The sequence below is a fragment of the Hyperolius riggenbachi genome, chromosome 12 (assembly GCF_040937935.1).
Source record: "Hyperolius riggenbachi isolate aHypRig1 chromosome 12, aHypRig1.pri, whole genome shotgun sequence".
Classification (NCBI taxonomy): domain Eukaryota; kingdom Metazoa; phylum Chordata; class Amphibia; order Anura; family Hyperoliidae; genus Hyperolius; species Hyperolius riggenbachi.
In genome coordinates, this window is record NC_090657.1 from 87,289,970 (window position 1) to 87,315,668 (window position 25,699).

The following is a 25,699-nucleotide window of genomic DNA, read 5'->3' on the forward strand; positions in this document are numbered from 1 at the left end:
TAATTAATATACTATAGCTGATGTGGTGTTTGCATGCATCAGGGCACTAAAAAAATGTTTAAAGGATACCGGAGGTGACATGTGACATGATGAAATAGACATGGGTATGTACAGTGCCAAGCACACAAATAACTATGCAGTGTTCCTTTTTTCTTTCTATGCCTGAAAGAGTTAAATATCAGGTATGTAAGTGGCTGACTCAGTCCTGACTCAGACAGGAAGTGACTATAGTGTGACCCTCACTGATGAGAAATTCCAAGTATAAAACTCTTTCCTAGCAGAAAATGGCTTCTGAGAGCAGGAAAGAGATAAAAAGGTTCAAGAGTTCATAGATTTTAGCTCTGGCATACTTCTATGAATGTGTCATTGAGCAAAAACAATAAAACAGTTAAAACTTAAAAAGTAGATTTAAACGTGAAATAAACTCTGGAATATCTTAAAAAGTCACTTTTAGGAGACGGTAGATACAATTGTTTATTTCATTAGCTTGCTATCCCTTCGGGTGTCCTTTAAAATACAATGACAATTATTCAGTAAAAAGCTCCCTCTAAAGCCTGGTACACTGATTAACTAGTGATTTTACCACTTCCATGTAGTATGAGACATACATAGATAAACATAGTATTCAAAAATCTGTTGGCCTGCATTCTTCATGGAGGTGGGAAAATTGGTCAGTGATTGGCCAATCAAAATTGAAGGTGTGTACCAGACTTTAGGCCTGGGGCCCACTAGGGTACTTTGCTTCCAACAGCGTTTTGGAATCGCTAATGAAAATCAATGGAGATGATAAAGCGATGCCTACAGCATTTTTGGCGCTCTTGCACTTCAGCACAAAGCTTACTTTCCAGTCCCTGTGTAAAGTGATTTTTGCAGCGCTTTTACTACCAAGCCTATGGAAATCCCAAATCTCTTTGAAAATGTCAAATTGCAATCTCTGTACAAAATCCCTTGCATGAAATTAAAAATTGATGGAAATTGCTCAAAAAAAATAAATAAAAAAGCCACAAAAATCGGTACCACAATTGTTCCAGACCTACGATAGTGATTTTCGCTTTCCAGTGAGTCCCAGTCTTAAAACGTTATTTTAATATAAATTTGCATTACTTAAAAAAAATATGGTAGTAACCATTGTTTAGCTTTATGTAATACTAATAATATTTTTTACGTTAAATAATGATCAAAAGAACAAAAATAAGTCATACATAACTTCAATACTCTTTGGAAAGAGCAACAGATCAAAAATAGTGCAAAACAAATATTTTGATGAATTTATTCAAATATATATTGTATATTGCCAGTGTACAATAATACAAAGAACTTGAAAGAAGTTCATAAGTACAGTTGGCGAGAAATGCTTCACTTTTAGCTTACATAATGCAATTTCCCAGTAGAACAACGTGTATGTAATGATCCGCTCAGCTGTCTGCACAGACAGACAGCTGTTGGACCATTTCTTAAGTCTGAGGGCTGCAGGTCTCTGGAAAAGAGACCTGTCTTTACTTTGTGAGTTTCAGACCTGCTCTGCTGATGGGGAATTTGCATATATTTGTTATGCAGATTGCCTAGCTGCCTCCTTTGAAGGCTGGCAGTATAAATACCATGTTCTCCCAGAATCCTTTGCTGGTCATCTTCATGGTTTGTTACTGATGAACTCTCCTAGAGTATCAGCCCTGTTTGTTTGTTAAAGTTTATCTTAGAGTAATTCCTTGGGACTGCACTAGGCAGCTCCTCTAGTGCAGTCAGGTTGCATTATCTGTTTTGCCTGTGTTGTCTCTCTGCGGTGCTTGTCCTGCCGCCAGCGGCGGTCGTCAGGAAATCGTTCTGTCTGTCTGGGGGTGCTAACCAGAGCAGCGGTTGCTACTGGTAGCCCCTTTTGTTCATCTGTCTGGATTGCATAAGCCCTAATGGTAGTGGCAGTGCTTCCTTCTGTGTCTCGATTACCTTGTCGCCAGCGGCGGTCGACAGGGAATTGTTCTGTCTGTCTGGGAGTGTAGGCCAGAGCTGCGGTTGCTGCTGGCTGCTTCATCTGTCTGGATCGCACTTGCCCTAGTGGTAGTGGCAGGGCCTCCTTCTGTATCTCAGCCTTTGGGGTGTTAACCAGAGCAGCGGTTGCTACTGGTGGCCCCTTCTGTTTATCTGTCTGGATCGCACTTGCCCTAGTGGTAGTGGCAGTGCCTCCTTCTGTATCTCTGCCTCAAGGGTGCTAGCCAGAGCAGCGGTTGCTACTGGCAGCCCCACCTGTCTGTCTGTCTGTCTTGTCTGATGCGAACGCTTGCTGTAGGCTCGGTGAGGTAACCGTTTAGCAAGCGTTCGCGTTCTCTATTTCGTGTTTGTGTGTCATTGGTCAGCTAGGGTGGCACGCTTATCACTGGGCGCCTAACGCGCGGTGATCGTGCAGAAACGCATTCGCTGTTGCGAATGAGTGCGGTGTTCGCGTTTAGCTAGCGTTTATTATTTTCCTTAACTTCTCATTGTTGTTTGCTGTGCCTTTGCTACTCTCGTGCTCTGTTCTGTTTAGCCTTGTGTCACCTCTGGCAATCGCCTCTCTCCTGCGATTGCGTTCCCGCTTTGTTTCTGCAGATGTGTGTTCACCGTCGCTGGGTGGCGACTAGATTGGGGAACACACATTTAGTCTGTCTCTGTGCTCTCTCTCTTAGAGGGCTATCGTGCCCTACTTTGCCTTATCTGTACAATTCCCATTTGGTATCTGTGGCCGTGCAGAGGCTGTGCTTGTCTGCACTCCACAGCTCCATCTGCTGGTGGGAATTGCCCTCTACTGGTGCATTGCACCTAACCTGGGTTCTACCTAAATTATACGCTTGTGGAGGATTTCCGCTGTGTCAGCGCGCATCTTGTGCGCTGACCACGTAAACTATTCCGCAAACGTTACAGTGTAATCTGACAGGAAGTTGCATCCTGTGTACATGTCCAAACTGCTACCGATCAATAACGGGATTGATTTTCCAATGTTAACTTACCAAAATTAATCCTGTTATTGATTGGGACCTGATGTCAGGAATAATCGGTTTGACCCCATTGATCGGATGGGAAGTTACATTGTGTGTCCTCAGCATAAGGCTAGCTAGACCCTGGTGCGTCAGCCAAGCTTGGATCACACAGGTGTCCAGACTACATCCTTTGCACTGGGTATCTAATATCCAATATAGGAAACACAAACTTGTTAAAAATATAATTGTAGCTCACAGCTCAAGTCCCCTTATAGACCACCCACGTTGCCTTTGGATATATGGCAAATTCTCTGCTTCTGGCAGACAGTCTAAATAATGCACCTAGTTCTGTTTCTCTTAATACTTTTAAAATTACTCTAGTAAAACAAAACGCTTTGATCATGGAAATGGTCTGCAGCACCCAAAAAAATAAATAAATAAAATTAGATCTATATTAAAACATATAAAGAGCAAATAGCTGAGGTTGCACAGCGTGAGAAAGGGCTTGATACCTGAAACAGTGGGCTGTCACAGTATTCAGCCTTTTGCTTTCAAAATGTCAAGAAAGCCAATGTTACAAATGTTTGGGTGGTGCTGACCATTCCGCTGTTACTTTGACTATTGTGTCTACCTTGGTATCTGGTGATACTGGTCTGGACACACCACTAAAATGTTTATCCTTGTGCATTGCTAAGATCCACCCACATTGCTAAGATCATGGATAGAAATGTTCTGAATATGTACCACATATGCTATTCTAAACTGTTTGCGGCCACCTCAGGTGAGAACCGACCGAGTGTACAGGTGTCTCCTGAACTTGTTTAAAGATGCTGAACGCCACAAGTGGGGACATATTTAAGGTGCATACACAAATACAATTTTGATTGACCAATCATTGACCAGTTTTACCACCTTCATGTAGTATGAAGGCCTACAGACTTTGAATACCATGAACAGATTGTGTACATAGCTCTTGTACTACATGGAGCTGGTAAAATTGGACGATCAAATTTGGATGGGTGTACCAGGCATTAGTCTTGTCAGGTGAAGCTCCGTGAAATGTATACATTTTTGAACAGAGGCGCCAAATTAGAGTAAAAGCGTCTAAAATCAGTTTAAAAAGGGGGAAGCGGTGGACTTACCTCCCTCTAGGGAATACAGACAGGGATTAGTTAAAAAAGATCACATTTAATTATTAACTCCACTTTGCAACGCGTTTCGCGGGCACAGTCCCACTTTATCAGGCAATAATTGGAGAAACTCGAAGTCTAGCGTGGCTGAGCGCCTCTGAGAAATGTTTGTTTCTGAGAATTAAGCCCGGTACACACATCCAATTGTGAATGGCCATTTTTACCTTTTCCATGTAGTATGAGAGCTTACCTGCACAATCAGTTCATAGTGTTCAAAATCTCTTGGCCCTCATGCAACATGGAGGTGGTTAAATTGATAAGTGATGGACCAGTCAAATTTGGATGTGAGTATGAACCCTTACGAAGCCGTTGAAAATAATGTCTGGTCTCCCAGAATGCTCTGGGAGGAGAATTCTGCATAGCTATACAGCCTAGGCTAAGCTTCACTGAGAGGGCGCCGGGCTACATACAGTGGCTTGCAAAAGTATTCGGCCCCCGTGAAGTTTTCCACATTTTGTCACATTACTGCCACAAGCATGAATCAATTTTATTGGAATTCCACGTGAAAGACCAATACAAAGTGGTGTACATGTGAGAAGTGGAATGAAAGTCATACATGATTCCAAACATTTTTAAAAAATAAATAACTGCAAAGTGAGGTGTGCGTAATTATTCAGCCCCCTTTGGTCTGAGTGCAGTCAGTTGCCCATAGACATTGCCTGATGAGTGTTAATGACTAAATAGAGTTCACCTGTGTGTAATCTAAGGTCAGTACAAATACAGCTGCTCTGTGACGGCCTCTGAGGTTGTCTAAGAGAATATTGGGAGCAACAACACCATTAAGTCCAAAGAACACACCAGACAGGTCAGGGATAAAGTTATTGAGAAATTTAAAGCAGGCTTAAGCTACGAAAAGTTTCCCAAAGCCTTGAACATCCCGCAGAGCACTGTTCAAGCGATCATTCAGAAATGGAAGGCGTATGGCACAACTGTAAACCTACCAAGACAAGGCCGTCCACCTAAACTCACAGACTGAACAAGGAGAGCGCTGATCAGAAATGCAGTCAAGAGGTCCATGGTGACTCTGGACGAGCTGCAGAGATCTACAGCTCAGGTGGGGGAATCTGTCCATAGGACAACTATTAGTCGTGCACATCACAAAGTTGGCCTTTATGGAAGAGTGGCAAGAAGAAAGCCATTGTTAACAGAAAAGCATAAGAAGTCCCCGTTTGCAGTTTGCCACAAGCCTTGTGGGGGACACAGCAAACATGTGGAAGAAGGTTCTCTAGTCAGATGAGACCAAAACTGAACTTTTTGGTCAAAATGCCAAACACTATGTGTGGTGGAAAACTAACACTGCACATCACTCTGAACACACCATCCCCACTGTCAAATATGGTGGTGGCAGCCACATGCTCTGGCGGTGCTTCTTTTCAGCAGGGACAGGGAAGCTGGTAAGAGTTGATGGGAAGATGGATGAAGCCAAATACAGGGCAATCTTGGAAGAAAACCTCTTGGAGTCTGCAAAAGAGACTGGGGCGGAGGGTCACCTTCCAGCAGGACAACAACCCTAAACATAAAGCCAGGGCAACAAATGGAATGGTTTAAAACAAAACATATCCATGTGTTAGAATGGCCCAGTCAAAGTCCAGATCTAAATCCAATCGAGAATCTGTAGCAAGATCTGAAAACTGCTGTTCACAAACACTGTCCATCTAATCTGACTGAGCTGGAGCTGTTTTGCAAAGAAGAATGGGCAAGGATTTCAGTCTCTAGATCTGCAAAGCTGGTAGAGACATACCCTAAAAGACTGGCAGCTGTAATTGCAGCAAAAGGTGGTTCTACAAAGTATTGACTCAGGGGGATGAATAATTATGCACACCCCACTTTGCAGTTTTTTTTTTTTTAAATGTTTGGAATTATGTATGATTTTCATTCCACTTCTCACGTGTACACCCCTTTGTATTGGTCTTTCACGTGGAATTCCAATAAAATTGATGCATGTTTGTGGCAGTAATGTGACAATATGTGGAAAACTTCAAGGGGGCCGAATACTTTTTGCCAGCCACTGTACCAATCTTCAGCAATACAGTATAAAGATATAGGAAGAGTTTCTGATTCTGAAACCAGGAAATTATTGTAAAAGTGGGTATTCTGAATAATTTGCTGCATTCAAGGATATGTCACTACAGTGCCTCTTTAAGATTTTGCACAGGCTAAAGTAAATCCCAAGACTAGACTGACTGTTTTACATCATTATAGCAACCATTGCCATAATTAACTATTTGCTTGTACATTTCTCCTGATATTTCTTTGTTTCTACAGAGATTGGAGCATATTTTGAAGCTGGAACATGGCTAAGGCACAACATACTGTCAGCTGGAATGGTGGCTGCCAAACAGTTTGCTAAAATAGTGCCTCTTCCTCTTTTTGTACACAACCTAACCCGTGAGGAGATTTCATTTAGTTTCAGGACTAGCACAGGCCCAGCGGTTCTCCTGTACATCAGCTCCTTCTCCTCAGATTACATAGCCTTCCTGCTCAGGCCAGAAGGTACATGTGATGATACTAGGAGGGGAAAAGCTGCATATTCTGCTTGACTCTTAAGGTGGCCACACACCATACAATTTTTTAAATATCTGTTCAATTTAAGAATTGCAATCAATTTTTCTGACTGATTGTAAAATTTCAAAAATATGACCAATGTACCACACACCTATGTTCAATTTTGTCCCCAATTATGATAAAAATGATTGGAAAATCAGAGAAAATTGCTAGGGTGTGTGTATTAACCCCTTTGGCGGTACGCAGTTTCTGAGGCTGCGTCCGCCGTGAGGTTTTTTTTGTCCCCCAAAATTTTTTTGAACGCTTTAACTTGCATTTCGCTAGCTAAGCGTATGTCCAAAGTTGCTCCGGTCCCCCCCATGCCCACCGATCAACCGCTGGCTATACATACCTCGCCACGATCCCACGAAAAGCGCAGTTTCCCGATCGGCTTCCGGCTTTGCTATGGCGACGATCGGAGATGACATCATGACGTCATCCGCAATCCCGATCACCGCGAAGCCTGGAGCCGATTGAGTGGCTGTACCGGCGTGGGAACGCAGGGGGGTACATATACCGGAAGCTATTGCGGGCGATCGCGGGGGACCGGAGCAACTTTGAGTATACGCTTACCGCTAGCTAAAGCGTATAGCACATGGGGCCATGTGATGCTCCGCGGCGGCTACCCCGTGTGTAGCATGGGGTTACGGCTAAGGAGGTTAATAAATTGACAATCTAACACACACCATACAATCTTTAGAAGGATTGAAGAAAAATATCTGGCATTCCAGTTCGATTAAAATCGAAAAAAAAAAAACGGGAAATCCGATCGGATTTTTCAGTCGAATGGAAAAAAAAAAGCTTCGATTTTTTTGGGAGATCCGATTGTTTTTATCAAATTGCCATAAAATCGGATCATTTTATTGTATCGTGTGTGGCCACCTGGCAAAACTGTATAAATTGCTTTTGAACATTACAAATGCACTTCAGAATGATGTTCTAAAATAGGAGCTCCTCACAAAACATTTTATTTAGTTTTGGATTTAGTGGGGTTGTGGTAAAATGGTTATTGCTGCCCATCTCAATGGAGGAAACTTTTAATGCACGTCCTGTTACAGTGACACCTAGAGCACTGCTGTGAGCTGCACTTCCTGTTTTGCCTTTGAAATGCATCTTCTGTATATTCCTCTGAGGAATCATCAACTAGGGAAGCTCTGACTATAGTAAATGATGGAAAGGAATATGTAGAGAATATACTTTAGAGAAGGCTTTCAGGAAGTTTACCTCACAGAAATATTCTGGGTGTTTGAAGGCAGGAAGTAAGAGGGGGGACAATATAGTGGGAACATAGACAACAATAAAAACAATAAAAAAAGCTCTAAAGTTTTAATTCCCTATAGTATATGTAGACATATGCTCCTGGCATCAAGTAGAGGTACAAACACGGTTGGCTGACCAGAGCACAGGTAGGCTAGACATATATGTTGTGTAGAGACCAGTATACTCAAAACAATTTAACTGAAAAAGCAACTTTTTACTTCATCTAGCAGTTTTCGTAAATTGTAGTGACAATCCAGCAGGTAAAACGGCAAAAAGATAGTTACCACTAGTGTTGGGCGAACACCTGGATGTTCGGGTTCGGGAAAGTTCGCCGAACATGGCCGCAATGTTCGGCATGTTCGGGCCGAACCCCGAACTCCCCGAACATCCCGCTTTTAGGGGCCCTATGGGGTCGCAGGCATAAGGGGGGAGCATGCCCCGATCGCGGGGGGGGTCGGAAATTCCCCCACCCCCTCCGCTAGCGCTCCCCCCTCTGCCCGCTTCCCCATACAAAAATTTCAAGAAGTACCTGTGTCCGGTGGTAGTGGGTGGCTGGCAGTGGGCGGCACTATGAAGTGACTGACTGAGGAGGAGGAGTCCGGAGAGTGACGCCGGGCAGTGGGCGGATCAGCAGTAGTACGGTACTACTGCTGAACCGCCCGCTGCCCGGCCTCCCTCAACGCGTCACTCTCCGGACTCCTCCTCCTCAGTCAGTCACTTCATAGTGCCGCCCACTGCCAGCCAGCGACCCCATAGGGGGGCAGTATTCGGCCGAACAGGGCCCTGTTCGGCCGAACAGGGGCCCTGTTCGGCCCTGTTCGGCGGCCATTAGAAGTTCGGGTCGAACCCGAACTTAAAAGGCCGAACACCATCAGGTGTTCGAACACTGTTCGCCCAACACTAGTTACCACACGGATAACCAAAGTCCATCAAATGAGCCAAACCCAGCTGGACACAAAAAGTGATATAATGTGATTGCTAAGGGCCCGTTCACACTGCACGCATTTCCAGCCGCGTTTTGGAAACGCGTGCAGGTGGCCAAAACGCACGACATCGGACATTGCATAGAGTGCAATGTCTGATGTTCACACTGCATGCGTTCCGGACCTTTGCGGTCCGGGAACGCATGCTGCACGCAGATTTTGCAAAAACGCGTGGCTGTCCCATTCACTTTTCAGTGATGGGATCAGCCACGCAACGCACACAAACGTGGATGGCCATGCGTTCGTACGCGTTGCGGTCCGCACGCGTTCCGCACGCATGGCCATCCGCATTTCTGATCTGAACGGGCCCTAATAAGTCTTAAAATTCATAATATCCAGTCCATGTGACCTTATCAGCAGAACGGCAACAGACACCAGCCACGAGCTGTTTTAGGCAATAATTCCCATTGTCAAGTCAACACGTGTAATCTCAGGCTTAAAAGCCTGGATCGCTCCCACGCCGCCGTCCTCCGCTTCCTCTATCGCTGGTACCGGGTGGAGGGAGCCCCCTGTGATTGCGATGCGGAAAATTGGTCGCGTCGGCCAGAAGTGACGGGACCCGGTACCAGCCAGTGAAAATATTTCAGTGCATGACCCACCCATAAATATATAATTTATGAATATGACAAAGCAATCAGCTTCTGCTTCCCGAGGTAGTCACAGTCACACCCGTCTCCTATATTTTCAATGGCTAAGCAGCTGACCATGTGATTTTCCTCAGAGCTACTGAAGTCAGCAAGTCTCCCTCACAGCATAGTCTGCTGTGCTTTAATACAGCAATTTTAAAGTGAATGGAAATGAAAATGCAACACAGATATTACAACCACACAATTTTACTGTAACCTAGTAACCTCCTGTCACTAATTCTAATGAAAAAAACAAAACAACACACAGCCATGCACATTAATTTGCAACAAGCTGAATAATAATGAATACTGTAAAGGGAATGCATACTAAACCAGTTGGTGACTCCTTTCCATTATCTGCCGTGACAGGTACATTGCAGTTAAATTATCAGCTGAGGAGTAATAGCCCAAATGTCTTCCAGTTGAGTAAGAAGAACATGACAGATGGCAGACCGCACAGGGTTAACATCACCAGGGATTACCGCACCCTATATATTCAGGTAAACGTTCACACTTTGTATATGATCTCATCACATAGAGAAATCAAGGCTGGATTTACACTTTTGTGTCTCTAGGCCAAGTATGTTGTGGCTCCCCTTTCATATGCATCAGTGCTCCTCTTCTTGTCCATGTGTATCATCTATGAACTGTAGTCCCTTTCTTTAACAGCTCCCTTGAGGATCAGTTTCCCTTTTCCATGGTTTGTTCCCCATTTTCGGCCTCCTCTTTCATATGTAGCAGCCCCTCTTTCATGTCCATGTGCCCCTCCCCCCCGTGCTGCAGTCACGGCCCAGGCCTTTGTGACCTTTTCCAGAAATCCGGCCCCGAGAGAAATACAGCTCCCGTCACTGCTGTAAACAGGCAATTACTTTATTTTCAAATCAGCTAAAACTCACATGAACTTATTACTTGCGCATTGTGAACATACCCACATACCGGTGAAGCTGTAGAGCAGCATCCATACAGGGTAGTGCACAGAGGAGATTGGTACCTGTCTTTGTTTTATGACCATGGTGGCACTCATCAGGCTACATGTCAAACTCTCACCTTTTGCAAGCTTCTAACTAATGAGATCCCTTAAAGGGAACCAAAACTGAGAGGGATATGGATGTTTCCTTTTAAACAATACCAGTTGCCTGGCAGACCTGCTGATGTCTGTGGTTGCAGTATTGGCTGATTCACACACCTGAAACAAGCATGCAGCTAATCCAGTCTGACTTCAGTAAGAGCACCTGATCTGCATGCTTGTTGAGGGGCTGTGGCTGAAAGTATTAGAGACACCGGTTTAGCAGGAGAGTCAGGCAACAGGTATTATTTTAAAAAGAAAAATCCATATCCTTCTCAGTTTAGGTTCCCTTTAAAGCCAAAACATTGATTGCAGGAAGGCGGGATACATACACACATATAATGTGTCATTGTGCCTTTCACTGACTTCTTTTACCAACTCCACGTAGCATGAGGGCCAACAGACTGTGAATACTATGAACAGATTGTGTAGGCTAGTTCTCATACTACATCAAATTGGTAAAATTGGCCAATTATTGGATTATGGCTGGAACCTTAAGGGCCCTTTCACACTGGGGCAGTGCGGCAATTTACTGCATTCCTACCGCAGGGCAATGTAAGTTTATGGGTTAAATCCCATTGCCTGCACTGCGGTGCACCAGAAGTCCCCTATTTAACGCAAGCGCATACCTACTTTACTATGCGGCTCCTGCAGCAGACCAGAAGTCATGTAAGTCTATGCAATGCAGGGATTTAAAAAAATGGTGGCGGTGCGTGTGCATGTGCGGAAGCGTATTTTTAGAATATGCGTCCGCGCACTTCCGTATTTCCTAAACAGGAGTTGAGCGCAAGGGAGCGTCACTTCCCGTTTGGTTGTTGACCAGAAGAGGATTACCACGTATTAACATGGTAATCCCCGAAGGCCTGTTTTTGGCGTGGCAGTCTCAGGCCGCACCGTTGCAGCCAATTCGCAGAGTGAAACTGGCCTGAGTTCTCTGCCATGTCCGTTTCTGCATCCTCTGCGGTTTTGTATGTGCTTGTAGGTGCATTTTGCATTAGTGTTTTTCGCTCCGATATCGGGATTCATTTTTAAGATCAGGTGTTTGTGGCTACACTTGTTATAGGTGTAAAGATTTTGATGTCCACACTTGTTTTATGACCCTTGCTAGATGGGCTCCAAGGCTGTGGGGGTCACAAGTGGTTGGCAATGGAAAGGGTATGAACCTTGGGACGACCTCGTCAAAGTTTTGCTGGGGGCCTCATGATTTTGTAGTCACACCCGTGCGGAACAGAACTAAATCACCTCAGGTGGGAAAGCAGGGAGTGGCTATCAACAGCCTATACTAATCCTCACACAACAGGAGTAGTAAACAGAGGAGCATACTAATACACAGAATTCAATAAGCTGTAGTGGCAGCACCCTTGCGTGTTTACATGTGATTCAAACAAGTGTGTTCCCAGCCTTATACTGTCTAAACTGCTACTCAGCTGCACTGCTGGACACCATGTCCTGGAAATCAACGTACTGTTGTTGGATGATGGTATGTTACCAGTGTAGGAAATACTGTATTTTTTAACTCTTCTAAGCTGGCATCTGATGAAGCAAAAATATTTATGTCATCCTTTAATGACGGCCCTTTCATAACTCAGAGCTTCAGGTGCTATTCCATGCTGTAAAATACTGACATGTGACCTACCTTGCACAGTAAGGCCTCATTCACATCATATGCGCTTCCGTGCGCATTTGGAAGCACGTATGGTGTGCTGAAACGCAGGAACGGCAGAAGGGCATAGACAGCCCTTCTACTGTTTACATCTACTGCGCTGCGCAGCAGTACGATGCGCTAGGAAGCGCTTGTGTACTGCTGCATGCATTTTGCCCGGAAGCGCAAAGCTGATCCCATCACTGACAATGGATGGGATCAGCAGCACAGCGGCGCAGATGGCGTGCGATCGTATGCGCTGCATTCGGATCGCACGGCCATCTGCGCTAGGTAGATGTGAACGAGGCCTAAGAAATGCCTTTTTGTCCTCGGAACTTAATATGTGAACTCAATATGTGCTGAAGTGTCGAAAATAACTGCAGAGGGATGATAAGTAGAGATGGTCAATGAAATGCTAATCCTTTTGGGTTGATGGAAATTGTATGTTAATTTTATGCCAATTAATACAGTTTGCAATCATTCCAATCAAAATCATCACCTACAGTATCTGACTGATCCAGTTCCAAGCTGCATAAATTTGCATAAAATTAATAAAAATCCAACATAAAAATTATTAGCACCTCATTGATCATCTCTATTGGAAAGCAACAGAGACAAAAGAGTGAGAACTAGAAGCAGTGCTGATTGGAACAGTCTAACAGCTCAGATTTCAAAGATGAATACACACTATAAGTAGTTTACTAACAGCATACTCTGCACACACTGGAGGGGGCATACCAATATTAAAGTAAAGTAAAGCAAAGGTATATAACACAAGTATCTAGTATTAGTAATAATCAGGGCCCCACTTTTAAAGGACACATGAGGTGAGTACAAACACTATTTTTACTTACCTAGGGCTTATTCCAGCCGCTAAAAGTCACGTGTGTCCCTCGCTGCAGCTCCAGTCTTCCTCCGTCTCCCGCTGGCAGCCTCTGAAGATCGCTGACCCCCAGACAAATGGTCTTGCGTAATCAGGAGCCTGCACAGTACAGCCCTGGTGACACAGGCGCTGGGGCGCACTGAGGGCTCAAGCCCGCGCATGTGCAGAAGACGCAAACCCATCCGGGGGTCAGCGATCTTCAGAGGCTGCCAGCGGGAGAAGGAGGAAGACCGAAGCTGTGGTGAGGGACACACGTGACTTGTAGGGGCTGGAATAAGCCCAAGGTAGGGAAAAATATTTTTTTTTTCACTCACCTCATGTGTATACATAAGTACACTAAGGCCTTGTTCGCATTATAAATAGCCAGCGCAATTGCAAGCGCTTTTGTTTGGCGAGTTTTTTTCTTTACTTCCTGACAACAATCAGGAAGTGAACTCTTCGACCTGGAACTGAATAATTAAAATGTATTTTTTTTTAAGTGTTCACCAAATCTTTTTTCAAGTGCTTTGCGATTTCCCTACACCTTGCATTGAAGCGCAAACGCTCAGAAAATGGTGCAGGAGCCGCGTGTGCGCTCAGAAAGCTCATTGCTCATGTGAGAACACTCACGTAGAGCAACATTGCTCAAGCACTTTCAAAGCGATTTTAAAATACAGCGCTTAAAAAATGAAAACGCTCATAGTGTGAACAAGCCCTTAGGCTGGATTCACAGTGGTATAATGCATGCATTATAATGTGTGCGAACTGCAATGGAGGCTGGGCATAGACTTTAGTACAAAGCTTGCATGCAGAGAGTTAGAATAATGCAATCAGTGCTGTGAACAGGCCCATAGAATTCTATGGGCTCAATGAGTTGACATGCAGAAGATATTGCTATTTGAATAAAGCATGTTTGTGTGTACTTTTTACAGGTAGACTATTATGATGTAGTGGAGAAGCAGTTCTTCATTTGGGAGGATCCAAAGTTTGATTCACCAAAAGCGCTTTACCTGGGAAGGGTTGTAGGTAAGCTCTAACACCTCTACCAATGCTTCTGCTTTAGTTGTAAATTGTCACAGGGTGCAAACACACATCCAGTTCTGATCGGTCAATGATTGGGCCAATTTTAACACATTTACGCAGTATGAGGGCCAAGAGATTTTGAATACTATGATCATATTGTGTAGGCTCTTATTAACATCAAGCTATGCATGCCGCCAGTCAGAGCCGGGACAAGGTCCTCCAGCACCCAAGGCTGAGACACCAAAGTGCGCCCCTCCATCCCTGCCACCCCAGCCATCACACACTGATTGCTATTAGACTAAGAGGTGCCACAGGGCCCACAACCTCCCCAACACCTTAATATGTAGTTATCTGGCTTGCAGTCACTATTATGTATCCCCTTTTCTTATTTCTTTCTGCTTCAAACACAATTAGGAATGACAGCTGAATGAATTCTGCGCCCCCTCTTACACTGCGCCCTGAGGCTGGAGCCTCTCCAGCCTATGCCTCGGCCCGGCCCTGCCGCCAGTCATCTCAATCTGCAATGCTGTACCTCTGTAATCTACTGTAATCTCTGTACTTCTTGATTAGCGGAAATACAGTGAGCGGCATTGCAGACGACCAGCGGCACGCAGACGTGCATTGCATGGAACCCGGAAGGCGAGTCCTGTGTTCCCTGCTCTCTGGACATAATTTCTGGAGGAAGATGCTGAAGGCAGGCCCTAGGTGAGGGAGGGGGGAGTCTGGCCCATCTCCCCGCCGCTGCATTGTATAATGGAGCTTGGAATTTTTTCGGTGTATGTTAATAAAGTTTACGTGTTTTGAACAGACCTTTCTTCTTTTTTCTTTTGTCTGGCCATCCCCCTCAAAGAATTTTTTCATAACTCGTGGGTGTAGTGATCACCCTTCAGCATTGCCCTTTCCTCCAAAATCAAACTAGCCCTGTTTTAGGGGCAGGCGAGGCAGGTGTCTGCCCAGGGCACATTGCAGGAGGGGGGCGCAGTGCAGGACGGGGGAGCAGCAGGCACACACAGCCTGGGAAGAAGGTGCAGAGCTTTGTGGAGGGGGTTCAACTCTTCTCACCCTCTCCTTGCGCCCCCCTTTTGTGCTCCCATCCCATTTGCAGAACAGAACTTTAGTGCAGTGGGCAGCAGAAAGAGAAGCCTGGCGAGACGTGGAGCTCTATCTCATGGAAACCAGAGGAAGTGAGTGTTCACTGTGTGTTCACAGCCTGCTGTGCTGCACTGAGGGTGAACACAGAAGAGGGGCCTGAGGAGAGGGTGGGAGAAGTTAGGCCCACCCCCAATCAACTTATACATGGGGAACATCTTGGGGAGGGGGTTCATGTGCTATTACTCTAATGGGCATCTGGCTACCTAAACTAGATGGGCATCTGGCCACCAATACTAGGGGGGGGACTACACATCCGGCTACCTATACTGGGGCACATATGGAGGAGAGGGGGAATGCATGTGGCTAACCATAACAAGGGGACGCTTGGCTAACTATGGGGGGGAGTTATGTCCTTTTACTGACTTGGAGCTGAGCCAATCTAATTGACCAGCAGCTACTGGAATTGGTTGCCTCAGCTTTGTTTGCATGGATTTCTTAAAGGGGAACTCTGCTCTCTAACAAAAGTTATGCTTTCGGCTTTAGAAGATTTATCTTATGGAACCAGCAGTAATACATTATATTGCCTTTTCCGTTATGTTTGCAGAGACTGGAACAATGGATCCAGAAGTCCAGAAATTTAACTCCCCCGGTTTCACAGGATGTATGGCAGGCGTCCGCTTCAACAACATCACCCCAATACACGACATCTTCCGAAATCCCAGAGCATCAGAACTGATCACAGTGAAAGGTTCCCTAGTGGAATCTAATTGTGGGGCCATGCCACTGAAAGTCTACCACATACCGTATGAACTGGACCCATGGTACATGGGGACAGGTGAGCACAAGGATCTCAGGGACAAATACATTCTGTTATGAATATATTGTTGTTGTTGTTCAGTCGCTATTCAATAATGTCCGACTCTTTGCGACACCATAGACTACAGCACACCAGGCCCCCCTCTATCTTCTACTGCCTCTCAAAGCCTTTCCAAGCTCATGCTTGTTGCTTCCATGATACTATATAGCCATTTCATTCATGCCGTCCCCTCCTCCTTTTGCTCTCGATCTTTCCCAGCATCAGGGTCTTCTCTAATGAGTCCTGTCTTTTCATTGTGTGTCCAAAGTATTTCATCAAGTACTTCATCTTCCACATTGCTCGTTTTACGGAACAGTCAGGGTTAATTTCTTTAAGTAATGATTGGATCTTCTTTTGCTCCCAAGGGACTCTGAAGAGTTTTCTCCAACAACAACACTCCAAATTGCGCTGTGTATTTCACTATTGGTCAAAGTGTGAATTTTAAAGGCCAGCCTCTGTATTTTTGGTCCTCAACGTTGCCTGTCTCCTTTGTACTTCTGCAGAGGAGCTTGGACACCACACCTGGGAAACACCTATCTTGTTTGGAACCTGCAGTAAAAATAATAGAAGAGAGTTCAAGGGGATGGCAGCCAAGGGGAAAAAACTGTTCCTATGCTTTGAGGTCCTGGTGGAGATTGCCAGAAACCTCTGGCCTGATGACAGCCGACTGAAGAGGCAGTGGCAATCGTTGGCAATCCTCAGCGCTCTAGTGCGCAGTCTGGAGTTGCAGAAGAGGTCCAGTGGGAAGAGGGGTTTCCCAATGATCCTCTACGCTGATCTGATGACTCTCTGTAGTTTGTGTCTGTCGCTGGTGGAGGAGCCAGCATACCAGACCAGAAGACAGATTCAATAGTAGAGTAGAATCTCGTCAGGGGCTCCTGAGCCATACCGAACTTCTTCAGTTGTTCGAAGGAAGAATTATCCCGGTTAGGCTTTTCTCTAGGTAGAGGTAGTGTTGGTATTCCAGCTCAGGTCAGTGGAGATAGTTGTGCCAAGGAGGCAGACGCAGGGTACTCTTTCGACTTCTGTGTGTCATCAATGTAGATTGGAAGTGGGGTGGGGGCATGCATCCTGAAGTCGATGATCATCTTGATGGTTTTAGCTATGTTGAGGACCAGCCTGTTTTCTCTGCACCAGTGGCATGTTCTTTCCATTTGCTGATAGCAGGCCTGCTCATCATTATTGGTAGCGAAGCCAATGATGTTGGTGTCATCAGAATTTTACAGAGTTTGCCTTGGATCTGCAATTGTTCATATATTGAGAGAACAGGATCAGTGACAAGACACATCCTTGTGGGGCACCTGTGTTGGTAGCCCACGGTTGCCAGGAGATAGCACCCAACTTGACGACTTGGGACCTGTTTGGGAGGAAGTACGTGATCCACAGGGGTATGGTAGGATGGACCTGAAGAGCAGCAATATTTTCCTGTAGTATGCGGGGGCAGATGGTATTAAAGGCTGAGCTGAAGTGGAGAAGAAGGATCCTGGTGTAAGAGTTCGATCTGTTCAGGTGGTTGCTATTGCGCTCAAGGCAGATGTTGACTGCATCATCGGCAGACCTGTTTGTTCAGTATGGAAACTGAAACTTGTCCATTTTGGCTAATGTGGAGAGCTTGAGGAGGGATAGGACCGCTCTTTCAAAGGTTTTCATGATAACCAATGTAAATTATTGAGGTCGGGGACTCCCTGCTTATTTGGGTTGGGATGATGATGGACCTCTTGAGGCACATAGGGACTTTGCCCTCCTGTAGGGATTTGATTTATTTAATGATTGTGCCTTAACCTACATGTTATTTTGTTGAGCATTAGCACCTGTTTGGTAAAATGACTGCCTATTCCACATTCATCATGTGTAAGTGTACCCACTACCCAAAATAAATATTGCTGATTTAAAGTCATAGAAAATATCTTTTTGATATAGGTATTTTGTTTTATGGAATCTGTGCATCGGACATTAAGATATATATATATACATATACACACACACACACACACATTACAACTGCTATTGTATTCATTTTAAAAGCAGCTTTATCTCATGGCATTCTTTTCTGAAAGATTTTTAAAAGGCTTGCCGCACGAGAATACCAGGTTCTAATCTTGGCAAGGACATTATCGACAGGGAGTTTGTACTTTGCATATTCTCCCTGTGTTTGCATGGGTTTCCTCCAGACACTACAGTTTCCTTCCACATTCCATAACTTAAATGGTCCCCCCAAAATCATATCTTTTGATTATGATAGGGAGATTATACTACACCAATGATCAGGATTAGATTGTGGATTCCTCTGAAGTACAGTTAACTGCTTGCGAACCAATGCGGTTGAAATCTACGTCCTGCTTGTGACTGCGCGGCTCTGACAGGATGTAAATTTCAACAATCGTCACCGCACTGTCCCGCCGATTGCTCCACTCTGCCCCACCACAACCCACTCGCCCAGCCGTCTGTATGAGGGCAGAGCTTTGTGAGTCATTCAGGAGCCGATTTCATTGGCTCATGACTCTGTCATCACTGTGAGCCTATCCCATTGGCTTACATTGATGGACAGGGTCAGAAGCCAATGAAAGCGGCTCCTGACTGGCGCACAGAGCTCTGCCGTACTGACAGCAGGGTGAGTGAGTTGCGGCGGGGCAGAGCGGCATGACTGGCGAGAGTGGTGAATCGGTGCAGCGAATGGTCGGTAAGCGCCGTTTTACGGTACCAGCAGTCTCTGGTCCTTAAGGGGCTAGAGACTGCTGGTATGCAAGGGGTTAATGACCTGACTATGTATGTGGATACCTGACACTCTGTAATCCTTTACTCTTTTCTTTCAGTATTTCCTCATGTACATGATGATGGTCTTGCTGGGATCATTGCATGTGAGTATTCTGTCTTTAATATCCTTATCTAAAAGGTGATAATAGCAGTAGTGTGTCTGGAGATCATACTGGATAAGCCAAAAGATGGTTACCTTCAATATGCACATATCAGGGGTGTAATATGCTCATATATCCTTACTAAAAATCCAATTATAACCATCCATAATGCTGCCAAGTAAAGAGGTGCAAATTGACCAAGGACAACTGTACCAGTGAACATTCAGTTTACAGAAAAGTGGAAAAAATAATTAACTAACCATGGCCACAGTTTTAATATGGATATAGGGTCTAATTTAGAGTCCATTAGCCATGGAAATCATTGAAGTACGCAAGTAACACTGCAAGCCTCACCTCAATTTGTAAAAAACCCTTGTCCAGGCTCCCATTTTAAGACATATTGGGCTTGATTCACAAAGCGGTGCTAACTTACTTAGCACGTCTAAAGTCTTTAGACGCGCTAACCAGGGTGCTAAGCAGGTTAGCACCGGATTTCTCAACCAGATCGCGCGCTAACTTTGCGTGCGTAAAGTTTTACGCGCGCAAAGTTTTACGCGCGCTAAGTCCCATAGGCTTTGATGGGCACTTCGCGCGGTGCGCCCTGCGCTCTGTGCAGTACGCGCGTAAAGTTTTACGCGCATAAAGTTTTGCGCGCGTAAAGTTTTATGCGCGAAAACCTGGTTTAAACGTGCTAAGGGGGTTTTCACAGGCGTGCTAACAGTTAGCACCGCTTTGTGAATCAAGCCCATAGGGCCATATTCTATTGCTGAACTTAGGCGATGAGGGTAACGCCTAATCTAATAAAACTTTAGACCCCCCAGGCGGAAAAGAACTCGCTTGGGCGATATAATCGCCCAGCGAGTTCTTAACACGGTATCCAATTACCCTGTTCATGCCTCCGGGAAGCGATGCTTCCCGGCAGACATGAGCGTTAGCTTAGACCTGCAAAAAGCAGGTCTAAACTAGCTAACGCACGTCGTTGCCGCAGCATCTGGGGGTCTCCTTTAATAGGCAAAGGCTCCCATCATTATAAATACCTCCGCCGATCACCCGACGCCTCTCGCCGCAAAATCGGTCACGTAATTACAGTGCCATTTTATTGGCTCAGACAGCGGACCAATGGGGAGCCCGGCTGCAGATTCAAAGGTGCTTTGCCCGGGCTCCTATGCGCACAGTAATTACAGTTTTAGATACATTGTAATTACGTGACAGATTTTGCGGCGAGAGGCGTCGGGTGATCGGCGGAGGTATTTATAATGACGGGAGCCTTTGCAGAGCTGCGTGGGGGCTTCTAAACTGTGCGGCGACCCGACGGGGAGCTCTGGGGGTCTCCTTATTAAAGGAGACCCCCAGATGCAGAGGCGGAAGATGGCGGCGATGTTCGGCGGGTTAGTGCGCATGTGTGGGGAGTGAGGCCGTGGTGCTGATGGACAGCACCACAGCGTAAACCTCACTCCCCATCGCTCGGTAAAAGGGAGCATCGCTCAGGCTTTCGCCTGAGTAATGCTCCCTAACGATCAGCCATCGCGAGAAGGATATGGGCAATAGGATTTGCCGGTAATCCTTGCGCGATGGCAAGGTGATAAGTAGCTCGCATCTGCAAGCTACTTATCACCTTGAATAGGATATGGCCCATAATGCTTTGTGCATTGGATGCCTGGACCTAATAATAGTACTGAAAGTACATGGCTGGCTATGTCCTGTAAGTTCTTCACCTGCTGAAACATCAGTATAATTTTACTGGACAATAGGCTGCATAGACTACTCTCTGTATCTCATCAGCAGCCACTTGAGTCTGGGAGGAACTTAAGAAATCCAGGGCTGATGTGTGGGATCAATTATGTTCTCCAATGATCTCTTGACTTGAGGAACCTTCATAAATAAACCCATAGTAATACCACTTGGCGCAAAATGATAATTGACCATACTTACTGGATAATACACATGACACTATATTTTATATGAATTTTATTTTCTCCACAGTCGTAGTGATCTTCTTGTTCCTCCTTGCAATTGCTGCTCTGTTTCTGGTTTACCATTACTTTCACCGGTATAAAGGTTCCTACGTTACTAATGAACCAAAAGCTATAGACGCTTCCAGCACTTCAAAGTCTTCCTCAAGAAAAGAACAGCCCCTTCCTCAAATTGAGGAGGAAGGTGGGAAGGCGGAATAGTCCAAGGCCACAGAGGAGCGGCATCCAGGAAGCAGCAGCCATCAGCTCACAGATCTCCAGGAACTTTTGCCTTGGGCACCTTTCCGATACTCCAACTTGTTTGTCCAATCTGTTTTTGCAGACAATGGTTGAGATTAGCCACAGCATAACTAAATGAATGAACTGACAAAGATGGAGGTATCTTAAGCCAAACAAGTGAAGGAAGAGTGAGGTCTTTTGTGGAGTGAGTATTGCATTTTCCATCTTCCACTTGATATCCTATCCAAGCAACCCACCAAACTGCACAACCAAGTGTTATAATATGCTAGTATTCCTCGTCGTTGTTGTCCTTGTATTTCCAGTAAAGGGTTTAAAGGTCTCCAGTTGGTACCCAGATTTTAAAACCAGTGAACCAACACACACCTAACACTAACCCACAATGTATTTATAATTTCTTCCATACGACCGTACTTTGTTAGACTCATATTTGCCTTCATGCTCTAAAATATTGAGAGGGGACTTCAGGTGCAGATGAGATGCTTGATAATTTGGGACTAACGTCTATAATTAAATATCCTTGCAGTCTCTGGCTCCGATATGTGGCTGCATATATACCCAATTACAGTTGACCTGATACAATTATAGCATTAGCAAACATACATTTCTGCTCGATATCAAGTTCGGATGAAAAAAAGAAGCTGCATATTCTACTGTTGATATGGCCAAAGCAACCCTGTAAGATGAGTAACTATCAACCTGCATCCATCTAGAGATATGTTGTAAACATTTATAACGTGGTCAACTGCACCTACGTTCCTCAAATAAAATCAAGTTAATTTACTATTGACTAGTGGAGCCAATGCAACATTTCTGAGGAAATTCATATTATGAAGCTAATGTGTGACAGATCTGCATAATTACATACCCTACAATTTTCAATGGAAACGGGCCCTTAAAGGCCACCTGGAGTGAGAGGGATATGGAGGCTGCCATATTTATTTCCTTTTAAGTAATACCAATTACCTGGCTGTCCTGCTGATCCTCTGCCTATATTACTTTTAGCCATAGACCCTGAACAAGCATGCAGCAGATCAGATGTTTCTGACATTATTGTCAGATCTGACAAGATTAGCTGCATGCTTGTTTCTGGTGCTATTCAGACACTACTGCAGCCAAATAAATCAACAGGACTGCCAGGCAACTGATATTGTTTAAAAGGAAATAAATATGGCAGCCTCCATATTCTTCTTTTGTTGTCCTAAGGTTTGACAAACATCACCTCAAAGATCCAGATTGACTAATTCTCTTGAAGAACCATTAGGAGAGAAGGCAAGTTGCTTTATGTGTGTTTTGCATGGAACGAAACTCAGAACTTCTTCTCTGCTCTAAAAGATTCGCCAAAGTATGATAACTATAATGAAAAAAATCTTCATTACAATTTATGGAAATCCTTAAAAAAAAAAAAAAACCTTGTTAATTTCTACAGAAGATTGAGCACGATCATAGCTGTTAGGTTTATTTTTTTAATTTCTACAGACGTTTGTGCAAGAACACTACACTGTTACATTCATTGCTTAGCAAATCTGAAGCAAACATAAACTTGTGAGATAATGAATTGTATGTGTACTACGGATAATAAATAGAACATTAGTAGCAAAGAAAAAAGTCTCATATTGTTTTGCAGTACATGAAGGGTTAAAAAACATGAGTTGTTATCTATGCAATAGAGTTTCTCTGAGCTAGTTCATTAACTTGGTCAAACTCAGTCCTGTTTTCTGCAGAGCTTAACCACTTAAGTACCAGCGGTCTCTGCCCCCTTAAAGTGAACCTTAAGTGAAAAAAAAAAAAAGAGTTCTACTCACCTGGGGCTTTCCTCAGCCCCCTGCAGCTGATCGGTGTCCTCGACGTGTCTCTGATCCTCCTGGTCCCGGTGGCGAACACTTCCGGTTTCGCCGTCAGGACCGGACAGGCTGGGAACGGGAGTGATTCTTCGCATTCCCAGCAACAATAGCTACCTCTATGTTGCTATAGCAGCTCTCTATGCCCAGGAGGATCGGAGAGACACGTCGGGGGCACCGATCAGCTGCAGGGGGCTGAGGAAAGCCCCAGGTGAGTAGAACTCGTTTTTTTTTTCACTTAAGTGCCTCTTTAAGGACCAGAGGCCGCTGGTACAGAAATGGTGGAACACCAACAAATAACAAGGAATCGCCGCACATACCCACCTTAACTACTTTAGGACTGCGCTGAAATCTACGCCCTGTTTTGATGGCTATCTGGCTGCAGCGCGTTCTCGTCGCTTTCGCCACTCCCGACGATCTCACCGCTGTCTCCCTGCCGCAGCTCACTCGCAGTGCCATCTCTATAATGGCAGAGCCCTGTGAGCGGGTCAGGAGCTGATTTCATTGGCTCCTGACCCTATCAACGTAAGAGGCTCCCATTGATAGACCGGGTCCAATGAAAGCGGCTCCTCACTGGCTCACAGGAACTCTGCTGTAATAGAGACGGCAGAATGGGTGGCCCAGGATCCCGACGTGCGTTGGTGACAGATAGCCATCAAAACAGGACGTAGATTTCAGCACGGTCCTAAAGTAGTTAAACAGCCAAGAAACAGTGAGAGACAGCCTGAGATAAGGCTCTACTGCAGGAAAGCTCAAATGGTCATTACTTCTGCTTTGTTTTACAGCTTAAAAGCAGAGTGCGGATTCTAAACTGTGACCGTGTGATACAATGTTATAAATAAAGCGATATAACTGAAAATAAGAATATGAGACTCTTTTCTTTGCTACTAATGTTCTATTTATCATCAGTTCTACACATACAATTTAATATCTCATAAGTTTTTTTTTGCTTTAAATGATATTATTCAGTGCCTAGGAAAAAAGTATTCGCTTCCTTTGCAGTTTACATTTTTTTGTGTGGTCTTAGAACATTGAGGCACGGTAGAAATCATATTTTTTTACATACATATGAGCAGAATTAAAGGCAATCATATATTGACTTATTTCCTGATAAATGAATACTTAAAGTAGTCTGATCAATTCTTCTTTGCTCTAAAAGAAGAATTGATTGAGATTTTGCAGCCTTAAACCAACTACCAGTTTTAGCTGGACAGCATTCAAACAGTTAACACGGCACTTCAATGGAATTTTGAGATCTGAACTTTCAGCTTGTGATCCAAGATGATAACATTGTATCAACAGAGGAATGTAAACAACGAATAATTAGTTATAGCTAGCAACAGCTGAAACTGAACTACACAGAGCTGACAAACAGACACAGATGAGAAATGTATCCCTAGATAGCTGCTGTGTTTATATTAGAATCTATGAATAAAATGCAATGGCAGCTTTCAGAGCAGAGTACTTTGGGACCTTGTAATTTGTAAACAGGCAACATTACTTGTGCACCAAAGCAAATATGGTAAGTTAATGGTTAATACAAAGTAGGAAAACACATTTTTATTGAATGTTATGTCAAGACTTTTATTCCACAAAGCAAATCTGAAGCTAATGTGAAAAAAAGCTATGTAGAGGGAAGATTCTAGATCCCATACAGTCTTTCTGGTCCATTCCCTATCCCCACAGTTCCCCACTGCTTTGGAAGCATTTGCTTCCGAAGATGGGTACATCCGTACTGCGCATCTCGCACGTGCGCAGCATGGACTTGCACGTCTTTGGAAGTACTCAGGAACCTGAGTACTTCCAACGCCTTCATAAGGAATCCCAAAGACATATTTGACCAGTTGGGCGGGGGCGCTGCCCCAAACCACAAATCACAGCCCTCACCTCTCCCTGCTCACTATTTAATAGGACCCGACAGTCTTGAGGGTGGGACCAGGCAGGGAGCGGTGAGGGCTGTGACTGGCGGTCTGGGGCAGCGCCCCCAGCCTGATTGGTAGTTTGCTCTGAAAGGCTTCTTCATTAAATCGGAGGCAAGCGCGTGGCTGCTAGGTATGTGTGTGCATCAGGACAGAGATGGGCATAGGGAGGTGGACACGGACATCAAGGACAGGAGGGACAAGGAAACGGGGATGGAAGGTACAGGGGGATGAAAGACACAGGGAGGCAGACATGAACAAAGCACACAGGGGGACAGAGACAAGGCAAAATAAGGGGGACATGGGACATTTTATTCCTCCATGCAGCTTATATTTCTGTTTATCGGTGTGAGAAAAATAATTCCCTTGAGGTATAATGTTCTATGATAACAAAACGTGATGCGGTGAATACTTTTTACAAACACAATTGCTTATTTTAGCTAATACAACACAATGTAAATCTCAAGTGTAATGCAGCCCATAGTCAGATAGCTGCCTCCGAACAAGTGAGGAGACATGTGCAATGTCAGTCTTGTACACACGCTAGGTGTCAGTCAGTAAAAACGAGCAATGTGTGACAACACAACGCGTTAACAATAGCGTACACACAGCACAGAACCTTCTAATGGCGATGTGTATGTGCAACCAGAAGCAGCAATAGACACAAGTGACACGTTTTTCCTTTTCATGTAGTGGCACTTTGTGGACACATTATTCTGCATCTATTTCTGTACACACCGTCACTCACTATTCACACTGGTTATATTGTTCAAAGTGCCTGA

General features: G+C 44.7%; 1 protein-coding gene across 3 annotated transcripts in view; it reads left to right on the plus strand.

The window, feature by feature from the left end:
- Positions 1-22,688, plus strand: part of CNTNAP1 (contactin associated protein 1) — a 136,649-nt gene extending 113,961 nt beyond the window's left edge. For 2 of the 3 annotated variants that reach the window (XM_068264593.1, XM_068264594.1), the window contains exons 19-24: positions 6,404-6,631; positions 9,921-10,051; positions 14,054-14,147; positions 15,841-16,071; positions 18,906-18,950; positions 20,931-22,283. In XM_068264593.1, coding sequence (XP_068120694.1) covers positions 6,404-6,631; positions 9,921-10,051; positions 14,054-14,147; positions 15,841-16,071; positions 18,906-18,950; positions 20,931-21,121 — 920 coding nt within the window. In that variant the 3' untranslated portion in view covers positions 21,122-22,283. Of the gene's footprint in view, positions 1-6,403; positions 6,632-9,920; positions 10,052-14,053; positions 14,148-15,840; positions 16,072-18,905; positions 18,951-20,930; positions 22,284-22,363 lie in introns of those variants that run through there. The other variant, XR_011025470.1, reaches the window with a different exon arrangement.
- Positions 22,689-25,699: the final 3,011 nt, after the last annotated feature.